Raw genomic sequence first — 25,927 nt, forward strand, 5'->3', positions numbered from 1 at the left:
CATATTTAATACAACTTTAGTTGAACTTCAGCACTGCTTTTGGACAACTAAAATGCATTTAGTACAAAATTTGTTAATCCAGTTTAACAGACTTTAAGCATACCAATTTATAGTGTGCCACAAATACATTTAGTTTTACTAAGGTACATAAGAATAAATTGTGCTTAAGTATACAATTTTTTTCATTATATAGGGTATGTTTTCTAGTCAAGTTTCTAGTTTATGTTTATTTTGTGTTTCATGCTTTGGATTACCTGATGGTTTATGTTTCACGTTTTTTGGATTATATCCATTATAATAAACTGCACTTGGGTCTTCTACATCATTGTTTTCATCTGCTTCCATGTCAGCATCGTTACAGCCCTCATGTTGTTCCAAACCTGTGGGACTTTTTTTTCCTGTGGAACACCAAAATTATTGACAAATTATTAAAACACTTTTTGTAAGTCGCTCTGGATAAGAGCATCTGGTAAACGGCATATGTGTATAATGAATATTGTTCTTCATCTTCATAGGACAACGCTGTTCCCAAACCTGTACAGAGAGATGCACTAATTGACCAAATTTCCAAGGCTGCTTTCCCTTGACACAAATCTTGCAAATGGTCAAGGCATTTAACACACAGTTGTTATGCAACACACCAAACAAACATGTTTTTGTTCCAAGATATAACTAGGTTTGAGCAACAGAGGGGTTGTACTTGCACATGAAATCCTTGGTGTCCAATTAGACTTGAGACTGCGTTTTACTCTGAGTGCGGTATAGGCCTACATCCAGATCCAAAAGTGGTCATACATTAATGTCTGGATGTAAAGTCTGTTTTACAGTAAAGGGTAATACATGATACTCAGTATATATGGCAAGCTACTGCTTGCACATCCTGGCCTAGTAACTTTGACCAGTAACTATTCATACTTTATTCTGCAAAAAAAAAAAAAAAAAAAAAATCTGTTCTTTAGTATATATATTTTTTTCAAATAATTTCATGATCTATAATAGTTTTCCTAGTAACAAATGAAAATACGTTAAAACCTATTTTTAGGCACTAGTTTGTATTCAATATGTTAGTCACATTTTTATCTTAGTAAATTTTTAATTGAATTGTGAAATGGTATTAGACAATTGTACCTAATGAAATAAGAAATATTACTAATATTTACAAATAACTAGTGGGAGTAATACTAGTGTCTCATTCACATGGGTTGCATCTAATAAATCTAACAAGTACTATTAAAATGGAAAGGATACCTATGACTATTGGAATTGTTATAAGAAACTAAGTAACTTTAATAAGTTCTATACATTACTAGTCAGAAGTGTACAGATCCCCTATAGAATTCAATGGCAAAAATGTGCAGTTTGTACAATATGAAACTTGTCTCTGACTAGTAATTGAATACATAGGCTACTAGTATGAAATAAAGTTACTGGTGAACTTGGGGGGAAAATACTAGTCACTTTTGGAATACTCACAGTACTATTAGCACAAGTAGCCTAAGTAGTCACTAACAATATAGCAGCTTGTTTTAAGGTATATGCTAAATGCTAAAACGGCTTGCCATGTATAATATTAAGTCTCTTGAGTTAGTGCAGTGTGGTATTAGCGGGCTTTAAGATTGTAATGTCTCTATAGAAACCGCTAGAAAGAACACAAGAGTTACCGTGACCATTGCAGACAGGCGTTTAGTGCGCGAGATGCCTGCGTGTCCGCTTTACGCGCGCTGCGACACCGCTATTCAGCATCTTTCTGTTTAATCTTTATATCATCAGGATATGAACATCACGCTCGAAAGTTTTATTTGCGGAATTTCCACGAGACCATGAGGATGATATGCACTGCAGCACTACACTGGAGATATAACCGAATTGCGCTATAACTGGTTTCATTTTGTAACTTTTACCTTTTGTGGCCATGAGTGCGGAGAAGCCAAACTTTCTGTCTCAACCTGAAGTAAAAAATATCTATTTCTATCGGAATGGGGATCCGTATTACGAGCCCAGACGTTTGGTGATCAACGCGAAGAGGGTTTCGACCTTCGACACGCTTCTGCGGGAGGTGACTGGTGGCGTCCGGGCTCAGTTTGGAGCTGTGAGAAACATTTACACGCCCAAAGCGGGACACCGGATAGACTCACTGGAGCACCTGAGGAGCGGAGAACAGTATGTGGCTGCTGGACGAGAGAAGTTCAAAAAGATAGAGTAAGACACATCTATCTATCTATCTATCTATCTATCTATCTATCTATCTATCTATCTATCTATCTATCTATCTATCTATCTATCTATCTATCTATCTATCTATCTTTCTTTCTTTCTTTCTTTCTTTCTTTCTTTCTTAGCTAACGTTCTGGAAAGGTTCTCTCAATGTGATGAACAAATTCTTCCAGTATAACGTTGATAGAATGTTCGAATGTTCTCTGGTCTAATGTTCTCAAAAACTTTAGTGCCAAATCGTTCAAGGAGGGTTTTTGTTTTGTTTCTGCTTAAACATTTTAGCTGGACGTTTATCTAGCATTCCTTCAATGTTAGTTATTTCAGAGAACATTCAAAAGTAACATTCCCATAATGTAGCCTAGTCTATGCGAAAATAGAATGTTTCCTTAATGTTCGCAAGAAAAAATAAAGGATGTTTTGAACGTTCAGAGAACATTCAGAAATAATTATCAATTACGTTGATAATAGCGTTGATAATTGATAATTACGTTGATAACAGAGCATTATCAAAACGTTCTTAGAACTTTTTTTTTTTTTTTTTTTTTTGCTGGGGAGGATGCCATAAAGATGCATAAAAATGTTTCAAAACATAAATGAAACAAATGTTTTCAGATTATTATTATTTAATTTTTTTTTCACTTTTGATCTGATTATTTAAGGTCCACCCCTTTCAATCCGATCGAAATTTCTTTCTGATCGATTGAGGTGTTTAATTAAATGAAGCCTTTTCAGTCCGACTGAGCGGGTGATTTGTGTGCATGCAAATGTATCATTCCTTAACCTTGCCTGATCAAACCTAAATATGCCATGAGTACATTTACACTACCTGTCAAACATTTTCACAAATTTCAGCTGATTCTCTATTTTATATATTTTACAATGAAAGTAACAAAAACACCACTATAATGTAGTGATCAAAACAAACAGAGTCAGCTCTGTCATTTATCAACCAACTTCACGAGGTGCATCCGCATCTCGGATGCTTTTTCAAAAAATTCCCATGTATGGTGGACACATGATTATGCTTTGCCTTCAATTTCTGACCAAACTCATTAATTTCAACAAAGTTAAAATGTTTGTTTCATACAGTTGTAATAAAAATTTAGATAACTAATTTCATATTTAAGATCAAACACAAATAATTAAAAATTTGACTAGTAGTGTATCTGTTTTATGGCAACGAGGAACAAAATCTGCAAATAATCTTTTACTTTGCATTGTTAAAGGGGGAAAAGTAATTCAGCTTACTTTCTAGTTATTTACAGATAGGAACCAGGAAGAAAAGAATGCTTCAGCTCAATGGAGTGGTAAGGACAAATAACTACACTTTATTTACAGCTGAAATCTGTGTGTGTATACAATGAATACAAGCTCAACTCATGTGCAACACTATGATCCTATTAATTAAGAACACAGCACAAATATTCAACATACACAATCATGCAGTGTAAAGCAGTCAGTCGCTACACAGATTGTTTGTCAATGGAGTCAGCGGGGTATATCTGTTCATCTACGTGTTCCAGAGGACTACCAGAACACTGAAGACCCCAGTAGATTTAGACCTGGGCTGCGTTCAGCCCCGACAAAACGTTGCACAATGTTTTTTAAACAGAAACGGTGATGCGTTGAACACACTGTTCTGATGAAGCAAGAGTTGCAACTATGGCAGCTGAGAAGGCCATTCTTTGTGTTCTTTGTGAAGAATTTTCGGAGCCTGATGAAGTCGGTATAAATATGTGTTTAATACTACAAAATATGCCCGATGTTACAGTTACTGCACTTGCCGCCCAGAACAAAAGAGAACATCCCAATCGAGTGAAGGGATTTGTGGAAACTGAAATGGAAGCACACATCTTCCCACTAAACATCAGACGTCTATTGGACAGGCAGATCATGTCTATATTGCGTCAGTCGGTCCAAGACCAATTTTTGACCTTTATGCAATGTGCAATCTAGGTCTGCTATTTGGACATCTAACCATCTAACCTGGACGTCAATATAATGTTCAATATTTGAACGCCGGAATAGGTAATTTTCTGGATGTTATGTGGACGTCTAAGACAGGTGCAGGAAATTGACATGATCTAGGTTTGCAAAGTTACCTCCAAATGAGGTCTTTTCTACGTCATGTTTGGAAGTCAGATTTTGGTTCCCTGAAGGTGCAGACTGTGACGCCATGTGGACGTCTAAGACAGGTGCAGGAAATTGACATGAATATTTTTTATTTTATTTACAAATATCAACGTTGTTATTATCAACATGATTAATATATATGAATACAGATTATTTATATTTATTTAAGATAATTTTCCAAAAACTCTATTTGATCGTCTCAGCATCAGGTGATAACTGGAGACGCGTACAAAGGTGTGATACTGTAGCTCAAACAGTAGAGCGTTGGTGCTTGTAACGCTAAGATCACGAGTTCGAGTCCCAGGAAAAGCAAGAATAAGGTGTGTGTGTGTGTGTGTGTGTGTGTGTGTGTGTGTGTGTGTGTGTGTGTGTGTGTGTGTGTGTGTGTGTGTGTGTGTGTGTGTGTGTGTGTGTGTGTGTTCGGTCTCATGAGAAAAAGCCTCTGTTTTGTTTGAGCGCGATTATTGTTTGGAAAAGACGCATAGTATCTAATAAAACACACGATCCACAGCAAGCCGACCCCGTCTCCTTCCTTCTTCCCACAAACGAACTTTTGTGGACGGACGTCAACATTAGACGTGCGGAAGACGTCGGAAAAAGACGTCATCTGGCGTCACAGTCAGCACCTTCAAGGGGAGCAAAATTGGACGCGCAAAAACGACGTAGAAAATACGTCGTTTCGACGTGTCTATGCGCAGTGGGTTACCTAATTCAGACTAAAACACATCTATTTAGCCTCACATACTGACTTTATTTGTAGTTCATACTGTTTTAATACCCTGTATTTTCTTTCTCATTTTTAGGAAAAGCACTTAATTACCATTGTTTATTTCTATACTAAATGTCATACACTTGCAATGAAGCTAAAAATATAAACAACTACATCATTATGTTGATATCCTATATTTTTACAATAAAACTTACGACAAACATGTCTTCTATATCCTCAGTTGTTGCGTATACCGAGCTGCATCGAACACATTTGTAAATTACTTTCCTTGAACCCATTGTGCGAGTTCACTTTAATACCGTGTGCTTTATATACATGTTGCTGCTGATTGGACTGCAGTTCTGACACACCCACCAAACAAGAGAAAACGTATCTCAAACCCCGTTGCACACCGGTGCACGCCGTTTCCAGGAAACATGACGTTCAACCCGGAAACCGTAGCAAAACGTTGCGCACCGTTTTGAACTTGAACGTGCCCCTGGGGTGCCCAATCCTGCTCCTGCCGATCGACTGTCCTGCGCAGTTCATCTCCAGCCCTAATTAAACACACCTGCCTTTCATTTTCAAATGATCCCGAAGACCTTAATTGGTTGCTTCAAGTGTGTTTGATTAGGGTTGGAGATGAACTGTGCAGGACAGTCGATCGGCAGGAGCAGGATTGGGCACCCCTGATTTAGACATTGGCAAACAAAGCAAACGATTTAAGAACATGTTTTTCAAAACAAATTTTTTTTTCCAAGGTATATGTTTAAAGGAAAAGTTGCATGCAGATCCCGTCACAGATATGTCTGGACCATGTGCTAGTTTAGCATATCGCACCTGCTTTAGCATTCAAGACCGACCTAAGCGAGGTGTAATGTTTAGACACACACCGTCTACGTTGTCGTCTGGGAAGAATCACTTTGTTGCCGGCTCATTTGGCAATGAATTATTAACCTGTGAGTTATTATCCACCTTCTTGGATGCACATTTAAGTCAATGGCTCAGACCCAGAGTGCAAACAAAGCTTTCCGGAGACAATCTGAATGACACTTCATATACTCCCGCTGTACTAGTTAAAGAAGAGAAGAATGAAAAGAAAGAAAGAAAATGAGCACAGTGACTTTACAACAGTCTTAACATTTTATGAACTCTTTAAGGCAAAGAGAGTGAGTATCGTCACACGTGCTCAGAGCCCACTTTATTATTGCGCCGAACTAAATGGCTGTTGCCGTGGTAATTGGTGATACAATGTCCTAATCATCATTAGGCAAGATTGAACAGGCCAATTTATTTATGATGTGGGCCACACTTTGTTCTTACTAGCTTCTGATTGTCTCAATTAGAGCGGCTGCTTTGGCCTGGCAGCGTCCCAAAGACTCACCGTCCCTCTGCTCTTTACACAAGCGCCTGCGGGGTTACCAGGGGATACGGCAGGGGCCTGAGAGACACTGAAACACTAGAGCAGTTGTCTGTCTGTGTTTGGGTTGAACTGAGCAAGGCCCTCGCTTAAACACACTAGTTAATTTAACTCATGTCTGACCCTGACAGCAAGTGAGCAGCTCTTACATTTCACATCTTGAGGCAGTGTTTTCTACTGTCTGAAATACAGTTTCCTATTTATTTTATTGGATTCATTTTTACGTTTAAGTTAAGTGTAAACAGAAAAACAGATTTAGAAACATTCAACATGAGCTATCAGTTGCAAGCGCTGATGAACTAATACAGTTGTGTTTTTTTCTGTAATTTATTCAGGCGTTTTAATAATGTAACCAGAGATCTGGGTAGTAGACTTATCATTTTTATTTTAACCACCATTTGAAACATGTTAGTAAGTGTGCCTGAAGAAATACAATTTAGCATACTTTTCAAATTATCGTTTCCAATCTGTCAGTCACTTCAACCCAGGTGGCCCCAGAGTCTGCTTTTCCTCTGGAGTGAGCCTCATCACGCAGACACTGTGCAAGATCAGGGAGAAAGAAGAGCAAGTCTTAATGGTTGGGCCAGTATAGGCCTTGGTTCTCGGAGCTCACACTGAAGGCGTTGGCCCCTTCCTGGTGAATCCCCCTGAGGAAGGATCTCCTTTTTCAGGGACCAGGCACAATTTGGCACCTGTGCTCAGACCTCTGGCACCTCCATGTCTGGCCCCTGTACAGGATGTGGAAGACTTCAGTGGGCTTTCACCAGCGGTGATAGACACTATCACTCAGGCTAGAGCCTGAGGGGAAGACCCACAGAGATTTGAAAACTCCATCTCTGCTGCCAGTCGCTGCGTTTGTAGTAGTTCCTTCCTTTTCAGATTGGACCTACCATAGGGACTTCTTTCCATGTGTGTTTTTTCTCAGGTGTTCCCAGAAGTCCATGTGATGTAATCTCCACACACTAACCTCCCCTTCAGGTGGGATGTGGACTCTGTAGTGTTTCTTCTCCCATCTGGGAAGTAGACCGCTTCCTCAACGCTCTGAACTGCATCAGCTGTAGATTTTTCCTTTAAAAAAAAAAATAACAGAAAAGATCAAGGAAGTGCACTTGTTACATCTGCACTGCCGAAACTCATAACACAGATCAGCTGATTGTGGCATTTAGTATAGGGACCCCTAGTGTCAGTACATCAACACAACGTCAAAGGGACTGACAGATAGGGAACCTCTCTGTTACTATTTTAATCTCCATTCCCTGATAAAGGGAATAAGAGGTTGTGTCCTTCCTGCCACAACTCTGAACTGCCTGCTGAAATGGCCGGGACGCTATCTTGGCTCCTCAGCACAAACCTGAATGAGTGGAGCACACCAGCCTCTATATACCTGCATGTCACCAATTCTCATTGGCCTTTTCTGAAGTATCAGAGGTGTTTGGGGCTCCCAAGTGTGATCCCTAATGTCAGTACATTGACACTACGTCTTATTCCCTCCATCACAATAGTAACCAAGACTCAACTTTTCTCAACTGTGTAATGTTGCTGTTTGAGTGTGAAAAAGGTCTGCAAAGTTACAAAGCACAGTCAAGTAAAGTCAAGTCACCTTTATTTATATAGCGCTTTTTACAATACAGATTGTTTCAAAGCAGCTTTACAGAGATAACAGGAAAATAATGCAATGAAGTTTGTTTCTAGAAGAAAATAGTGTCACAGTCCAGCTGAAGTAAGTTCAGTGATAGTTCATTTTTGTGAAAAAAAACAAAACAAACTATATGTTATTTTAGATATATAGCCGCTCTGGAGAAAACCGTGATGTCATCGTCCAGCTCAGTTCAGTTCTCATGATGTTGTCAGTGCAGGCAGATCAATAATATTGTTGAATATTAAATTAAATGTCCCCAACTAAGCAAGCCAAAAGCCAAAGGTGAAAAAAGGCGACAAAGGCGAAACAGGTGACAGTGGCAAGGAACTAAAACTCCATCAGGTGACAGAATGGAGAAAAAAAAACAGGGAGGAAACCATGGGGGAAACCAGGCTCAGTCGGGGGCCAGTTCTCCTCTGGCCAATGAACGAACAGTGTATGATAAGAAATCAGATTGGATTGGAACATTCAGAATATTATCCAGTTCCATGTGGTTGAAGATCGGATTCATCATGCCGGTATGGAGACCGGTATGGTTTGTTGAGGATTAGTGCCAATTACTGTTGTGTCAATGAGGCCTTCACAGGGGAGAGTCTGGTTTACACAATCTCTGCTGACACTTCAGGGATGCGTTGTGGTCGTGTCTAGGCGCAGGTCCTCCATCTGAGCTGGATACGGCCTGGATCAGGCTGACTACATATGCGTTGTGGTCGTGTCTACACGCAGGTCCACCATCTGACAGTCACTCCAAAGAGTTATTCTCTATATCAATGAGCACTGTTTCTGAGCTCCTTGAAATGCTTCAACTTTTGAGTTGCGTTAGTAGTGTGTTGAAACTCGCGGTTATGGTAAGGGGTGTCATGTTTCCAAAATAGTTGAAGCGGTTGACCAATCACTGCACATTGGTCCAGCCGACCAATCAGAGCACATTGCGCCGTTCAGAAGCAGGGAACTAAAGACAGGAACTAAACAGAGCGTTACAGAAAGACCGAGAAGAGAGGTGCTTCAATAATTTCAAATATTTAAAGAATAATGTGTTTGAACATTCAAGCATGAAAACCTATTCTTGCAGAACCCTTAAAACAAAATCAAGACTTTGAAAAAGGGCATAGTTCCCCACCCCTTACCCGTCTGGGATCACTGGTGATCCCGGATTCTTAATATTTTTTTGTTTTTGTTTTTATGTTTGAGCTTGTATATCTCAATGTTAATAACAGTCTGGTTAATTTTGAGTCTTGAACTGTAAACTCTCAAGGGTTGGCTTTCTAAATATATGTTGGTTATGTGTCTATTCAGAATGACTTATGAGCAGCAACCATTTTAATTTGTGTATGTCATGTATGCAGCACTTTCCAAAATTGGGGGTGATGAGGAAGGGGTTATAAAGAGTAACTGGTAAAAAAAAGTGTGAACCGAATGTAAGGATTTCAGAAACACATAATTGCACGTTATTTACAATTAAATGGAAATGTAGTCAAGTTTAAATTAATCTGAAATGCAGTTAGTTGAACTTTAGAATACTTCTTGACTCACTTATAGAACTTAAGTACATCTTTATATGTTATTTCATACTTCTTCTATTGTCTTTGAAATGTACTGCCGAATATACTAACAAGCATTTATGGTAAACTAAAATATGCTTTAAGGTAATTTTAATTGAAACTTGTATGTCATATATTTAAATATAGTGTTTTAAATATACTTTTAAGATGTGAAGTAAAATACAATTGAACATTCAATACAAATAAGCACACTTCTTTTTCATAAAGGGTAACCAAAGATGAGATTCATGAGCATGAGAAGATTAAAACTGTTATTGTGTGCCACACATTTAAGTCTTTTCCCTATGTATAGATGAAACCTGTTCCTCAGAGTCGTGTGATAGTGTCTGCCAGATTCCTCAAACCTATCAAAGAACCCTGTGCAATATTGTAAGTACAGTTTATTTCTTTATTTCATAGTCCTTAACTTTAGGCACACTTCAATCAATATGTTTTAGTCAGCATCACTGCAAACCCTTGAAACCTTAGTGTCTAAAAGTGAAACCTTAGTGTCTTTTTTTTTACCACATTTAATCAAATATCTCTGTGGGGTACTTAAAAGCCTGACCAGTTCACTCAAAAATGAAAATTCTTCCATTACACTCCCTCCTGTTGTTCCACACCATTTTTTTTTTTTTTTCAGTAAATGTTTTGGAGGAATTTTTGCAGCTCTTTGCTCACAGTGATAGCTCATAGTAACCACAGCGGTCAAGCTCAGAAAGGGAAAAAACACCAAAAGCACTAGTAGTCAAACTGTAAGGAGGTTGGATGTTTGGGAAGAACTTTCATTTTGATTAACTATTACTTTAAGCAACTAATGAACCAGCAAGTATGTATTTATGGATGAACGGATTCTGAATTCATACATTCTGTTTGTTTGTATAATGCAGTATTACAAATATACATTTGTAATATAAATGTAAATTTTTTCCGTGTCTTCAGTGTTGTGGCAAATGGAGATGTCCAGAATCCAGCAGCGAGGCTTCTGATTCCCAGCCGTGTGATTGACCAGTTTGAGCGGATTCTGGAGATGATCACAGAGAAAATGGGCCTGCGAATTGTGGGTGGAGTGCGGAGGTACATTAAAGTGAATTTAGTTTATATTAGTCAGAATTCATATCATGAATTGAATTGGCTTCTAAAGGATTATTATAATTTTTTTTTTAAATCCAGATTAAAAAACATACCATGCTTCTTTCTTTTTTTACTAAAATCAGAGGTTAACTCTTTCAGGCAAATTTTTGCACTTGTAAGAGTTATTATCAGTATATGAATTATTTTTAAGAGATGCAAATAGAACAGCAATTAAAAATATATATATATAAAAAATAAAAGAATATATATATATATATATATATATATATATATATATATATATATAATTTCAGATATTTGGGAATTCACACCATAATTTACTTTCATAATTGTCCAAATTATCCAGGACACTCAGAAATTATATTTTCATAACTTAATGGGAATGTTATTGTTACATATTTTTGTTAGATAAGCTGTACAACATTTAATCAAAAGTACTTTAGATGATAAGTGCCCTTTCCTCACTGGGAAAAGAAAGCATTTCTATATCATCTTAGCAATATTTACTTATTTTAGCCTTTAACATCTTCTTTTGCAGCCTGTACACCTTTGAAGGGACTCTCGTTATGGATGGAAAGAAATTAGAAAATGGACAGTTTTATGTTGCTGTTGGCAGAGACAAATTTAAAAAGCTTCCATACAGTGACCTCCTGTTCAATAAACCCATAGGCATAAAGCGAGTGAACGGGTAAGAGAAAGATGTTGCATTTTCCCAGCAGATGAAGTATGTTTTTGGTAACACTTTACAATAAGGTTTAATTTGTTGATATTAATTAATGCATTAACCAACATGAACTAACAATGAGCAATACAGTACATTTGTTACAATATTTGGTCACACTTTAGTTGTCCTTAACTTCTGTGTACTTACATCAAAAAAGAGGTAAAATGTACTTATTGTGTTCATATTGTATTGCAAAACACTTTTGCTGCTGTTGAGGTGAGAAACGGGTAGGGACAGATTAGGGACAGGTTTGGTGGATAGGTTTAAGGGTGGGTTAAGGTGTAAGGGAAGGCTCAACAGTGTAATTATATGTGTAATTAATTAGAAATGAATTACAGCTGTAATTACATGCAGCAATTTTTTAAATTATTTTTTATATAAGTATGTACACAATAAGTGCATTGTATCAAATGATTAAATGTTAGTACATAAAGACACCTAATATAAAGTGGAACCCAATATTTATTAGTCTTTGTTAATGTTAGTTAATAAAAGTTATACAGTTGTTCATTGTTTGTTCATATTAGTTCAAAGTGCATTAACTAATGTTAAGAATTGCAGCTATTAGAATTATTGTTAATTCTTAGGTCATGTTAACTAAAGTAGTAAACCAATGTTATCTAATGAAACCTTTTTGTATAGTGTTACCATGGTTTCAAACAGAATGTAATTGAATGTGATTTTAGGTCAAAAGCAGCGTCATTACCACCTATATACAACTACAGACGACAAAATGGAGATGTGAGTACAAAAACAAAAAAATAAAAGATTTTGGGCATTCATTTGTTAAATCGTTGAATATTTCTGTTGTCAGGTGGGGAACCATCATATCAGTAAGTCTGATTGTGGACAAGAGAAGAGCAGTCCTTCGGACCAGACCTCCAAAGAACAGCTGTCGTCTATGGTCAGAGAGATCTCTCAGGCCAGACTCATGAGTATACGCAAGAAGAGGAGCGAACTCGCAGCATCTACCGAGGCTCAGGACGATGGTAAGAGACACACGTTTAACCATCAGCAGAAAATCTGAAATCAATGAAAGCACAAACAATCAAGAAATTCATACACATACATTTGTCTGTCCAAAACAGGACTACAACTACATACACTAGCGTTCTAAAGTTTGGGGTCGGTAAGACATTTTTAAATGTTTTTGAAAGAAGTCACTTATGCTCACTAATGCTGCATAAAAAAAACAAAAAAAAAACTGTAAAAACAGTAATACTGTGGAATATTATTACAATTTAAAATAGCTATTTTCTCTGTAAATATATATATATATGATTTATTCCTGTGATTAAAGCTGAATGCTCAGCATCATTACTCCAGTCTTCAGTCACATGGTCCTTTAGAATTCATTCTAATATGCAGATTTTCTGCTTAATAAACATTTCTTATTATTATCAATGTTGAAAACAGTTGTTCTGCTAATTTTTTTCTCCAAGATTCTTCTGTTCAAAAGAACAGCATTTATTAGAAACAGAAATCTTTTGTAGTATTTTAAAGTTTTTTTGCGTAATTTGTGAACAATTTAATGCATCTTTGCTGAATAAAAGTAATAAAACAAATAAAAATAAAAATCTTACTGACTCTAAACTTTTGAACAGTAGTTTATGTACACTGTAAGTACAAATGTACATTTAGCTTGTCACTGTCTCATGACAAGTGTGATGAAATGAATAGGTTTAACTGCAGAATATTTGATTGATTTAATTGTAATATGCATAATCTATCACTATCAAGTCAAGTCACCTTTATTTATATAGTGCTTTTTACAACACAGATTGTTTCAAAGCAGCTTTACAGAGATAACAGGAAAATAATGCAACAAAGTTTGTTTCGGCTGTACAGCAGATCTTGAAGAAAACAGTGTCATAGTCCAGCTCAGTTCAGTTTTCATAAAATGGTGTCAATGCAGGCAGATCAATGATCAATTGTTGAATATTAAATGTCCCCAACTAAGCAAGCCAAAAGCCAAAGGCAACAAAGGCAACAGTGGCAAGGAACCAAAACTCCATCAAGGTGACAGAATGGAGAAAAAAACCTTGGGAGAACCCAGGCTCAGTCGGGGGCCGGTTCTCCTCTGGCCAACGAGCGAACAGTGTATGATTATGATTCAGGCAGCATTACAGGTCAGAAGTCAGACTGGATCGGAACTATCACTATCACTATCTAGTTTTTGTTGTCTTTTGTGCAGAGAAACCCAAGTTTCTCTGCAGCCACTATTGTCTGGACAATGATGATGTAATTCAGTGATGCTTATGTAATGCGCTTCCCTGTGTGTTCGAGAGATGGCACTGGTGCTCTGTGAGTGTGTTGCTCATGCTCTTGCTGTGGCATGAGAGGGATTACATCATCATCATCATCGTGTGTCTTCAGATTGCAGCCGGCGGTGTGCGATCAGCGCCATGCTTGACTGCACATGTCTCTTTTCAGAACATCTCACCGAATGATGACATTTCAGTGCAAAAAGAGCCCTTGCAGAGATCGCCTGCAAATGCTATTAGTCACGCTCCAGATTATGAACGAAATTGATTCATACTTAAATTGATGTGGTGAAAATAAAGCTCAGGAATAAGAGGTTTGGTAGTGAGGAGGTCACATATTGAGTAGTGTTTGTAGTTAGTGTTAGTGTAGAAGCGTCTCTCCCTCATTAGCACTCGAGGTCTTGCTGGTACCCAGGTGTCTGAAACAAGCCTATTACAGTACATCTCCATGGCGATGACATCAACAAAAGCTCATCTCTTCTCTTCTTTTCTTGGGCCGAGCAGAATGTATTTCTATGTGAAAACTGTTCTTTTGTAATCTGTTTGTTGGACATTTGTTCGGTTTATTTCATGAATGAAGACTTTAGCCACGACTTTAATTATTTCCAGGAACATATTCACCAAGGTCATTTTGGTTGGTGATTTGAGTGTGATGACAGAATCAAGCCATTAAACAAGTGGTAGTAGTGAGTCAGTTTGACCGTATCAAATTGTAAATTAATGAAGTTTCCATTGTCACAGGATAAATGTCTCCATTTGATTCCTTCATGCAGCATATATGATTATAGAACCAGGGAGTTTAGTTGCCTGATGTAATTTTCTGCACTGACTAGTCTTGTATTTCAATAGAGCTGGTTGTATTCAGTCGTGTAGGGCAGCATTCTGCTCATTTTGGCTGCTAATAATTGAGGTTCAGGAATCAGGATTTTATTATAGTCTGTTATTTGTCATCAGGCAGTGAAAAAACAGATCTGTGCTTCAATTTAATGTTGAATCTACTAATAAGGTAAAAGTGTGGTTGAAGCGACCAGCAAAAATCCATTGCTGTAAGAATTGTCTTGACATGGGTTATTTTAGAATAGCAAAATAATTTACACATAGCGTCAGCATTGTTACAAATCTGTATAAGATCATTTGAAATAAAAGGCAAGAGATCAGAAACATCACATACTGCATTTGGACATGAAATCAAAATGAACCCTTTTAGTATTTACTTTCTTAATACATGTTCCACACACACAAAAAAAATTGTTTTATAATTTAAAATATGTCAATATGGCAGACTTGTACTGTAGCTCAAAAAGTAATGGGAATAGCAATTTTATAAAAATAAAAACGTCTGCCATTTTGCATTTTGAAACATTATTCAGAAAATTATTCAGTTGATACAATGCAATGATTGTATGCATACATGTTTTTTTTATGTACTTGTATTTAAAAATCAAATACCAGCATGTAATTCATTTCTCTAATTACATCTACATTGTTATCCCTTCTCTTACCCTTTAACCCACCCATGCCACCAAACCTGTCCCTAACCTTACCTGTATCCCACCTATAGCAGCACGTTTTGCAAACAACATGAACACAATAAGTACATACCAATTTTTTATGTATTTTTGTAAGTCCATAATAGTTAAAGACACTTATATAAAGTGGGACTTAAAAAAAAATTATATATATATATATATTTATATTTAGGTATAAAACTTTTAAATGAGGAACACATTACAAATGTGCCTTAATTAAATGACACATCCATTTTAAAAAGTCAATGAATCATAAAGACTGTTTTGCTCAGAATAAAGCTCAGTCTTAAAGCGCAGCTCTCAATGCATGCAAAATATTTTTGTAAAATAAGTCTTGCACTGATGAATATCCCTCTTTGATATATAAACCGTGCATTAAAAGGCAGGAAACTATGTGCTGGAATATAACACTACATGCATACATTTGAATATCAATGATTTGTGAGGATCTGACACCATTAACGAGGGAGTCTAACAGATGGCATAAGTGTTAAGTGAATGTAGGGCAAATTCTCTAATCACATGGTGTAATGAAGTCAGAGAGGAGAGTGAGGATGTGTGGCTGTGTTTGAGAGAGGGAAGGTGGAATCGGGGGAAATTGCTGTGGCTTCGTCCCACTCCAGTAATGACAGGGAGGGATCAGAGGAGTGTAGAGACGTACAAGAGCCGCTGATGGCTTTCACAGTTCAGTATCTCAGAGCTCCTGGTGACAATCCATCCACAATACTGTAATAATGCTGAAATAGGCCATTAAGGTGCCTCTCTGTGCCTCACTTCACTGATCAGAACGTGTGTGTGTGTGTGTGTGTGTGTCTGAGGTCTTTCAGCACCTCCAAACCGACTGAGATGTGACAAGTGCTAAAGTCTTGCTCGCTTCTAATTAGATCGTGGCCTGCAGTGATGGCAGTAATGCAATATCTGGACCAGAGGTGAGAGACAAGAGAATAAAAGAGGATTTGGAAGAGGGAGTCAGAAATGTATTTTTCTTGTCACATTGTCTTTTCCTCCCGTGTCCTTGCCAGTGTGATCTCATTAGTATTAGATGTACCAGAACGTAAACTGTAGTAGTGTAGTACCTATTTTTAATGCAAAAAATATACTATTAATCAATAAGAATATCACATCACCGCTTCTAAAACATAACAGTATGAATGTGCAGCTACTGAGATGCACAACTGAGGGTGAAGTCTGTGGTGTTTTTTAATTGTAAAAAACTTGATCCTATCCTACCTTAATATTCAGAGAAATCTATTAGCAAGAAATTAAAACTCTGTTTGATTGAGCATCCCAACCAACCCGACATGGCAAATTGTTTGACCATGTTGATGACAAGGAAAGTGTTCAGGAAAACCTGTTTTTAGAAATTACATACATTACACATTTCAGCTGTAAAAATAATTTAAATTCTGTCATACAAATAGTTCATGTTATTACTTGAAGCAAAAATGTTTAAACAATCAAAGCACTTGTTTCATTCTTGAATGAATCAGAATTTTTGAATGAATCAGTTGAGTGAATCATTCAATGACCCTCTTATAAAGACAGGCACTTGTTTTTGTTCCTGTATGAATCAGTGACTCCATCCATCTCAGAGTAGGTACTTTTGATTATGTAATTCAGACCATTAAAAAGTATGTTTTACAGTATATGGGATGAATTTGTGTGGTATGAATGTAATCCGGATGTACTGCATTCATCTTCTTGTCATTGTCATGTGACCTATTGTACCATAATCAGTTGTTGCATCACTGCATTCACAACTCCTCTCCCTAGACTTCATCGGATAGTAAAGTGTTCATCGTATGCGCACTTCAGAATCTCTGCAGAAGTAGTTGATCATCATGTCCCCTAAAGGACCGCCACCCTGCGTTTCACTCGTAGCCGAAATATGCTGACTCACTCCAGAACCTGTCCATAAACAATCAGTGTACATTTCTGAGAACATATTTTAACATCCTAAGTATGTATATTCTGTATATTTTGTTGATCAAAAAGCCCATGATAAATAACTCAACCCCTGGGTTGTTATGGCTGACCCAGGAGCTGGGTAACACAAAAACTACCCAAATCACTGGAAAAAATAACCCCAAAAAAAGGCTCAACCCAGGATTTGCGTAGAAAAAATAACCCAAGATTTTTTAGAGTGCGTGTTCTTTTTTAGGGGCTTCGTACGTTTCGCCTATATTTCGGGCCCAAAACTAACTTTGTTCTTTCTCAACTGTTTATGTTCACTTAAGACAACCGACTATGTTTACTAGGATACTCGCAGAGACGGTAATTTTTTACATCATTTTGTGTGAATTTGTCCAATCAAGGTCAAGAAGACGTGAAAGAGAGTTCAATTTACTGTTCATGCACTGTCTGAGCCAGGTGGCTTTCTGGGTGCGCACTTCTTCACACACAAATTGCACTTGAATATTTACATTCGCTTAAACACTGGCCTGTCAACTGTCCAGAGAGTCGCTCACGTTTGCTCACGTTCATGTTCTCACAACATTGCATTGTTAGAATTCATAAAAATGTTACTGGCCAACTGGAGATTGGCACTATTTCATATACTCGCCAAAGCTAATTTTTACACGCATTTGGTGTTTGGTGAGTGTTCATTTTAGAGCCTATCTGTACTGTTTTACACTAAACATTTTTGAAGCAGGAAGACTGAAAGTGTGTTTTCTTGTAAAACATACTTTAATACTCTTAATTTATTCACAACTTTGAAAAATAATTTTTACCAGCGTATATGACTACTGTGAATTCGGACATACTACTCTTTTCACATACTGTTTTTCACCTACAATATAGTTAAGAAGTATGCATATTTTGGATGCAGCCTTGAATGAATCAGTTAAATCAATGATTCAATGACCTGCTCATAAAGTCATTTGTTGCCACCCACTTGTATAACTATGCACCTGCAGAAATGGTCACTATAAATGCTCACTCTTCTCTGTCAGCTGACTAAATCATAACATATTTTTTCATGTCCTGCATGAAATATACATGTTTACAATCAAGCCAAGGCTGAGTTAGAGTGTGGTTTTGAATCAGGCCCCTTGAAATATGATGTTTTGGAGGAACTTTTTTTTCAACTGTCTGTTGAAATTCTTCTGAAAGAGGCTGCTGTACATGATTGGCTGAGATGATGGCCCGTGTAACAGTTGCTGGGCGGAGCTTGGACAGTTGCCTCCATGGGTTTGCTGCTAACTGGTAACAGCGCTCTTATAGGATTCTCCTGTCTGCCTCTGACAAATCAACAGAAATGCAAGAAAACACGCCAGCGAATGAAAGTCAGCACTGATTATCCCTCCCCGGTTTTTGTACGCACTTAGACAAGGAGGAGGTGGTAATCGGTGCGATTTTATACAGTCCTCCCACCAAAAGCATGGTGATTTATTTTTGTCAGAAGTGGCAAATTGCTTTCCACCAAAACGGTGCCTTAAAATATTCCCAATTAAGCCTCATTGCAGAGTAATTCGTACTGATTATGCAGTGTCGATGCCATTAAATAATCAAAATCCCTGTAGTGACTTCTATTGTGAGTTATATAAGCTTTACATCACTATTATAGGTGAAAAAAATGCTTCTTGAGAGCTCTGCTGTCATCCAGATGTATGTTAAGAAAACATGTGCTGATGTATGAGGTTAGGGGTCTGTTTTAAAGATTGTGTATTTGTTCTCTATATATGTTGAGACCACAATATAATAGAGATATTGACACTTTTACTTTGGCACTAAGCAACTATCACTCACATTTTCTTTGGAACAATGCAGTTAATCACAGTATAGTACAAATCTTGAAATGTTTGCACAAGTAAGAGCCACAGATCATCATTGTGTTTCTTTGCCCTTGTGCTTTATAGAGGCATAACAAAACACCTCACGTTGAATAAGTCTTTTTCATTGTGCACATTCCTTCAATAAGCCTGCCAGTAGACTGAAGGTTACACATGTCTTTTTAGAAGCTTTAGTGTTGGTATATCGTTTGCCAGACATAATCAAGTATAAATGCATTGCCACACTGTCAGGTTTTTGCTTAAAATTCCTTTTAAAGATTAGACATGATCCATTTTTGGGAATGATAAAACTGTCATTTTGGTCATTGTTGCATTTCAAGGCTTCCGCCCACCAAGAAATCGTGTCTCTGTTGGTTTTCTCAGTTGTGCCTTCTATTCCTTCTGTTTGCACAATTTTTTTCATAGTTTAACCTTGTGAGAGCAATTTGGTGCCGTCAACATCACGCAGTGAAATGAAAAGCTCCTTTAGCTGGTAAATTTAATCTACGCAAGGTCAGTCGCAACTGAAGTTGGCCGTTTGGTTGATCTCTCATCTTCATTTGTTGTAGAGGACAGCGTTACAGCCATGTGTTTATGACGCTGTGGTAGCATGTGATTAAAAGCGCACTCATTAATCTGGCAATCAGCGTGTTAAAAGCTGCTTTTATAAGCAAACAACAAGATTTAATATTTCCCCCCGGCTCTAATAGAAAAAGGTGACGCTGCCAAAGCGAATTAGCCAATCAGGACGTCTTCTTAATGCTTCACAGCAGTCTTCACTTATGAGGGAAAAACAAATGCTGGAACTGCACGTCTGAGCAGACAGGTCTGTAAGCGAGCGTGTCTGAGCCCTGTGCTGTTTTCGTGTCACTTCTTCATGAATTGCCATAAAAACATTACATCCTTATCCTGCTTGCCAACCATCCTGTTTTATGATCCTTTGAAGGAGGCTTATTGGATTAGGAGAAAGAAATAATATTTTGTCGTTTTAGTCGGTAGACTAAATGTAGAGCATGTTGAGAAAAAACATTTCTGCACATTTATAGAGTTGCGCTTGACCTGAGAGATTAACAGCTTTGAGGGGTTGATGTGTGCTGTGCAATATCATTATTATTCTGGTTTTATTTCTACCACTGTTCCTGCATTATAACTCCATTAATGCCATCAGAATAAAAGTAAATCAAACTAGATTACTGTTTTTCTGAAGACAATACTGGTGTGTTGTGGATGGTTTCCAAGGTAATGCTGTGCCGTTGCTAAGGTGCTCTGGGTGGTTTCTAGGGTGATACTAGGTGTTTTCTTCCAGTCTGGTGTAAAAAGAGTCTCTGTGATCGTTTTGTTTTTAGATATGGCTTAGATCTCTTCTTGAATTAAAGAACACACACTTTACATTATCTGCAGTAGAATGAAACGACTATTAAAATCAATATCACAGAAAAGCATAATGTGACCAATGCTCTTGTTGCTAATAGGCTAATATTTGTTCTATAAGCACTGTAACTCAGTGTAGCTTAGAAAACCAAAGAATGGAGAACAGTGGGCAGCTTCACTACAAAGAGAGACTCTTGAACACTGTCACAAAACAGCGAAATGGATCACACATACCATCATCAGGTGAAGTTTCATCGGTATTAAGAATTAAGGGTATGAAAACTTTTGAATGGGTTTTCTTTAATAAATTCAGCCCACTGTTTTGTCTGTAAACATTTGTTATGTGAAACAGCCTTTTCAATTCAGTTAAATACACATTAATTTGTATAGCGCTTTTCACAATACAAATCGTTTCAAAGCAGCTTTACAGAAAATTTTGCACTGGCGCATGTTGATTCAGAGTTTGCGTTATCTGTTGTCCTCATAGGAGTATTTCAGGGCAAGGCTAAATCAAAAAACAACATGCAATTTTTACCATCCCATTTATTTTGCTAAAATTATTATCATTTTGCAGGTACTGCATGGTGGATGTACATATATGACCTGTAAATTCTTAATACAATAAATAGTTGAAATCCATGTTTAATATTTTATACACACCCAAAGAATCTCAAGTGCATAGCAACCTCAAATTGTAAAAGTGAAATTTTAGCATCTGTTTCTGTCATACATATTTCACACACTATCAGTTTTGATGAGGTTAAGAATGCGATTGGTTGCCTCTGGAGCAGCACATGTTTTTGTCCTCGTTTGCATAAGAGCAAAATCATTCAACGCTTTTGATGCCAGGTGCATGCATACCAATCGCATTTGCACATTTTATTACCATATTCTTATGCTTGGCTCAATTGCTTCTGCTGTAATTGATTTGCATCAGATTCAATATGCATCACGTGGTCTAAGAACGAAAGTAAAGCTTGTCACAAACAGTGATGTAAAGCAGAATTCATGACAGCGGCGCGACTCTGATGCTCCGTCTCGTGGGTCGTGTAGTTTGCTTGGTAACATGTATGTGAGAGAAAGCTATATAGCGAGCTTTAGGAGGTCTTTATTAAAACAATCCATAAATACCTCCTCTATAGCGTGTAAACAGCAGGACTTGTTCTTCTCCGGCCCACGGGAGTTAAAAAGATTGGCCCAGTGCCTAGCAACCAATGACTGCTTTAACAGCTTCACATGTGTGAGTTCTTCACATCACCGCCGGAGCCGGTCCTTTGTGTAAAATCGTCCGAGAAGTGCTGAACATCTGACACGGGTCTTTCAAACACACATCTCACTTGTAGTGCTGCTTTGTTTACTTGTCACCGTCTCTAGTGAAAGTCTTCAGTTCTAACTATGAATGGAGAACATAATGTTCTTCAATCATTTTCAATTTCTCAGAGTTTGTTCTAAACCTCTAACACTAAGTGTTCAAATTCTGTGGTTGATTCTGCCTGAACCGCTGAGACTTTGTTTTGTTATGGTTATGTTTCAGTTATGGTTATGTATGCTTTAGATTACTGCTTTTTGTAAACCTTATTCCTTTTAGTAAATTTAACACCTCAGGCAAAAACCTTTCTTTCTTTTTTTTTCACTGGTCAATTTTGAGATTTTGGCCTAACCCTAACATGTCAAGAAAATAAAACAAGAATTCTGAACCTATAGCTTCCTCCAGTGTTGAGATTTCTCTTTTGGAAATTAATTAAATAATGCCTCATTTGCATATTTAAACATAACATTCCAGAAAACTTGTAATACAACAACATTTTGCAGATACATTTCCAAAAAATGGATAGTTCACCCCAAAATAAAAATGTTGTCATCATTTACTCACCCTCATTTTGTTCCAAACCTGAATAAAAGACAGCTTGACCAAACACAAAAGAAGATGTTGGTAACCAGACAGTTGATGGTAGCCAATTACTTTTTTTTCTACTATGGAAGTCAATGGCTACCGTCAATTGTTTGATTACCAACATTCTTTAATTGTTTGATTATTTTGTGTTCAGCAGAAGACAACTTGAGAGTAAGTGATTTTTATTTTTGGGTGAACTAACCCTTTAATGTAACCAATCAACGGCGAATGTATGTTGTTACCCTACTGGAGTATTTATAGTATTTATGTTTCCATAATTGTGATTAGTCTTTGCATTTCTTGGACAGTTTATAGCTGTCTTTACACTACACAGTGACATACAGTGATTCCCATGCACAGACGGCAGAAAGCAAGACTGAAGACTAATTTTAAATGCAGAGAAATAAAACCTACTAACTAACACTAGCTGTGTTGGAAATGAAGGCTTAAAAACAGGCGGCAAAACTTGAGTCATTTGAGTCAGGCTTTATACCCCCTCCCCCTATCCCCCATCCAACAGCCTTTAATGAAGGCAGGTTTTAAAATGTTATTTAATTTGATTTAGCATTTTTATGAGACGAGCCCTTCTCTCAATCACATTTAACTGTTTATTGTTACATTAGCGGTCCTGCTTACAGTCTGGGTTTTGGACTACAGTTAATAAATGTGAGCGATTTCCATAAAATATTCAAAGAAGCCCATTATTGCTACAGCGGCTCATCTCTGCTGCTAAACTTCAATCAGTTTTGCATTTGAAACGCATTAAATGCCTGGGTGAAATGCTATCATCTGCACAGCAATATTTTTATAGCCGCTATTGGGGAAAGCGTGAACTTATATGAGGTGCATTAATTCTGCTGTTTAATTATTTAGAGTATATTGATTTCACACACGTTTGGATTTATTGCTCATTAAGTATTTAAAACATGCATGTAATTTTCTTGTTTACTAGAGAGTACAATGGTATGACTGCACATCTTGCAAAAATAATTACATCGAACCATTGAAAGCTAATGGTCATTTTAAAATTGACTCTATAATTAATTAATGAGAAATTTTAATAAGAGTGGGACATAGGCCTATTTCTGTACATGCTTGTTGGAGTTCTGAGGCTAAATCTACCATATCTGAGTATACCATTTTAACCATCTGTAATGTTGATCATATTGGTCACCGTTGATTTCACCAATAAAATCACAAATGTTCATTATTGAATATTACAGTATGTTATATAACTAGGCCTATATATGAATTTCTTTATTTCATTTTTGGCCATTTGCTAACTTTATTGATACAGTTAAAAATATTACAACTTTAAGGCATGAAAGCCATTTTCCATCCTTTTTTTTAAAGTTTTTATAGAAGCATCAAATTAGGAGGTAACACTTTACAATTTTTAACATTAGTTTAATAAATGCTGTAGAAGAATTGTTCTTTCTTAGTTAATTCAAGTTAACTAATGCAGTTAAGTAATGTTAATAAATGAAACCTTATTGGTTAATTAAGTGTTACCAGTTAGGATTTATACATGATCAGATGTGTGTTAATGCTAAGAAGTAGTAACTATTGACTTGCAGCAATTACTTTGTTGTACTAAATGTAGTTTTAATCCTGACCAATGGATGGCGCTGCTGTTTTATCTGTTATGTTTGTGCAGATGATGGAGAGGACAGAAGTGCAGAGAATGATAAGTCTTCACCAGTCAAGCAGGTGAGATGCTCTAACCTCATCATGATCTCTAACACTCTTACTAGACTGGCATAAACCCATTTCATAACAGGTTCATTATTTATTTATATAGAGAGAGAGAGAGAGAGAGAGAGAGATAACCCACCCCTAAACCTACCCATTACAGAAAAATGTTCTTCCTTTTTAGATTTTTAAAACACTTTGGTACATTTAGTATTTAGTATGATTTATAAGCTGTTTTCCTCACGGGGACCAAAAATGTTTTCCCATAAGGTCAAAATGTACTTATATTGCAATCCTTGGGGGGACAAATGTCCCCATACTGTAGCGAATACGAACACACACACACACACACACACACACACACACACACACACACACACACACACACACACACACACACACACACACACACACACGTTGTGTTTTCATGTTTTATGGGGACATTCCAGACATAATGACTTCAATACTGTACAAAATGTATACTGTATTCTTTCCCCTTACACTAACCCTACCCCTAAACCTAGCCATCACACAAAACTTTCTGTATTTTACATTTTCAAAAAACATCACTTAGTATGATTTATAAGCTGTTTTCCTCATAAGGACCAAAAAATGTCCCCACAAGGAAAAGGATTTTGGATATTGCCATTTTTGTGAGGACATTTTGTCCCCATAATGTAGGGGATTACCAGGCCACACACACACACACACACACACACACACACACACTCATTTACAATGTTGTTTAATTAAGGAGGCAGCAGAGGCCAGTCCAGAAATAGACGACTCATCCAAAACAGAGAGTGAACCAGCCCAAAACACAGAAGAATCACCATGTGACGGAGAAGAAGAGATGAAAGAAGAGGATGAAAAAAAAGAAAAGGAAGAGGAAGAAGAGATGAAAGAATGGGATGAAAAGGAAGAGGAAGAGAAAGAAGAGGATGAAATAAAAGAAAAGGAAGAGGAAGAGAAAGAAGAGGATGAAAAAAAAGAAAATGAAGAGGAAGAAGAGGATGAAAAAAAAGAAAATGAAGAGGAAGAAGAGGATGGAGAGATAAAGGATAAGGGACTGACATCAGAACCAGAGGCAAATGAAACCAGTGAAGAGAAGGACGGAGAGGCTGATAGAGAGGATGAAGAAGAGAAACAAGTGGAAGGAGCAGAAGAAGAAAACCAGGAGAAAACAGAGAATGAGGGAGATCCAGAAGAAAAGACTGAAGAGAATCCAGATCCCAGTGAAGAAGGGTTGGCAAACACTGAACAAGAAGGCGAGGAAACTTAAAGTAGTAGTTCACAGAGAAATTATCATTCTGTTATCATCTACTCACCCTCATGCCGTTCCAAACCTGACTTTTATGCAGAATATAAAAGGAGATTTTTTTGTACAAAATAAATAAATAAAAAAACATAATATTTTTATTATATATATATATATATATATATATATTAATTATATATATAATGAGAGTAAGATTATCAAAATGAAGATAATCAGATAATAATTGCTTAAATATCTCCTCATTCACATTGTTGGAAAAGTGAGATCAGCACATTCTTCAAAATATCTTAATTTTTGTGTTCTAAAAAAAAAAACCAGAAAGTCATACAGGTTTGAATTGGCTCGTGAGTAAATGATGACAGAATGATAATTGTGACCTATTCCTTTTCGAGTAATGATTAATGCTTTGATTACTACTAATTTATTAATATTATATTATTAATATTGTATTGAGATTACAATATTGTGAACTGATTTAATATATTCTCCATATAACATCATTCCTCTGCTAATACAGTATCTGCTAAGCTAGGTGTAATGTTTGCATAAATGTTTGCTAGATTTATGTTTCATGTCTCATGTTTCAGCATCTCTTCCATTGTTTATGACGTATGATGTCAAGTTAATTGTCGTCATTATGATTATTATAC

The 25,927-nt window shown here is 36.9% G+C and overlaps 1 protein-coding gene across 2 annotated transcripts; it reads left to right on the forward strand.

Moving 5' to 3' along the window:
- Positions 1-1,668: 1,668 nt before the first annotated feature.
- LOC311276350 (doublecortin domain-containing protein 2-like) lies at positions 1,669-25,367 on the forward strand. Of its 2 annotated transcripts, none has more exons than XM_084385970.1 (9): positions 1,669-2,199; positions 3,470-3,521; positions 9,970-10,046; positions 10,599-10,733; positions 11,290-11,439; positions 12,162-12,216; positions 12,290-12,464; positions 23,964-24,016; positions 24,753-25,367. In XM_084385970.1, the coding sequence occupies exons 1-9, from the start codon at positions 1,913-1,915 to the stop codon at positions 25,278-25,280; spliced, it is 1,512 nt and encodes a 503-aa protein (XP_084242096.1). In that variant the 5' UTR covers positions 1,669-1,912; the 3' UTR covers positions 25,281-25,367. The 2 variants fall into 2 exon arrangements, with proteins under 2 accessions (XP_084242096.1, XP_084242097.1); XM_084385971.1 differs by having other exon boundaries at positions 1,827-2,199; positions 24,756-25,367.
- Positions 25,368-25,927: the final 560 nt, after the last annotated feature.

This window comes from Rutilus rutilus, assembly GCF_951802725.1.
Source record: "Rutilus rutilus genome assembly, chromosome: 17".
NCBI lineage: Eukaryota > Metazoa > Chordata > Actinopteri > Cypriniformes > Leuciscidae > Rutilus > Rutilus rutilus.

What these genes read in the sequence shown, in the direction of transcription:
- LOC311276350 (XM_084385970.1), top strand. Translation starts at nt 1,913, where the DNA reads ATGAGTGCGGAGAAGCCAAACTTTCTGTCTCAACCTGAAGTAAAAAAT. An exon ending in ATTGTGGGTGGAGTGCGGAG is followed by an intron (nt 10,734 to 11,289) that starts GTACATTAAAGT and finishes CTTCTTTTGCAG; the next exon opens with CCTGTACACCTTTGAAGGGA. An exon ending in TACCGAGGCTCAGGACGATG is followed by an intron (nt 12,465 to 23,963) that starts GTAAGAGACACA and finishes ATGTTTGTGCAG; the next exon opens with ATGATGGAGAGGACAGAAGT.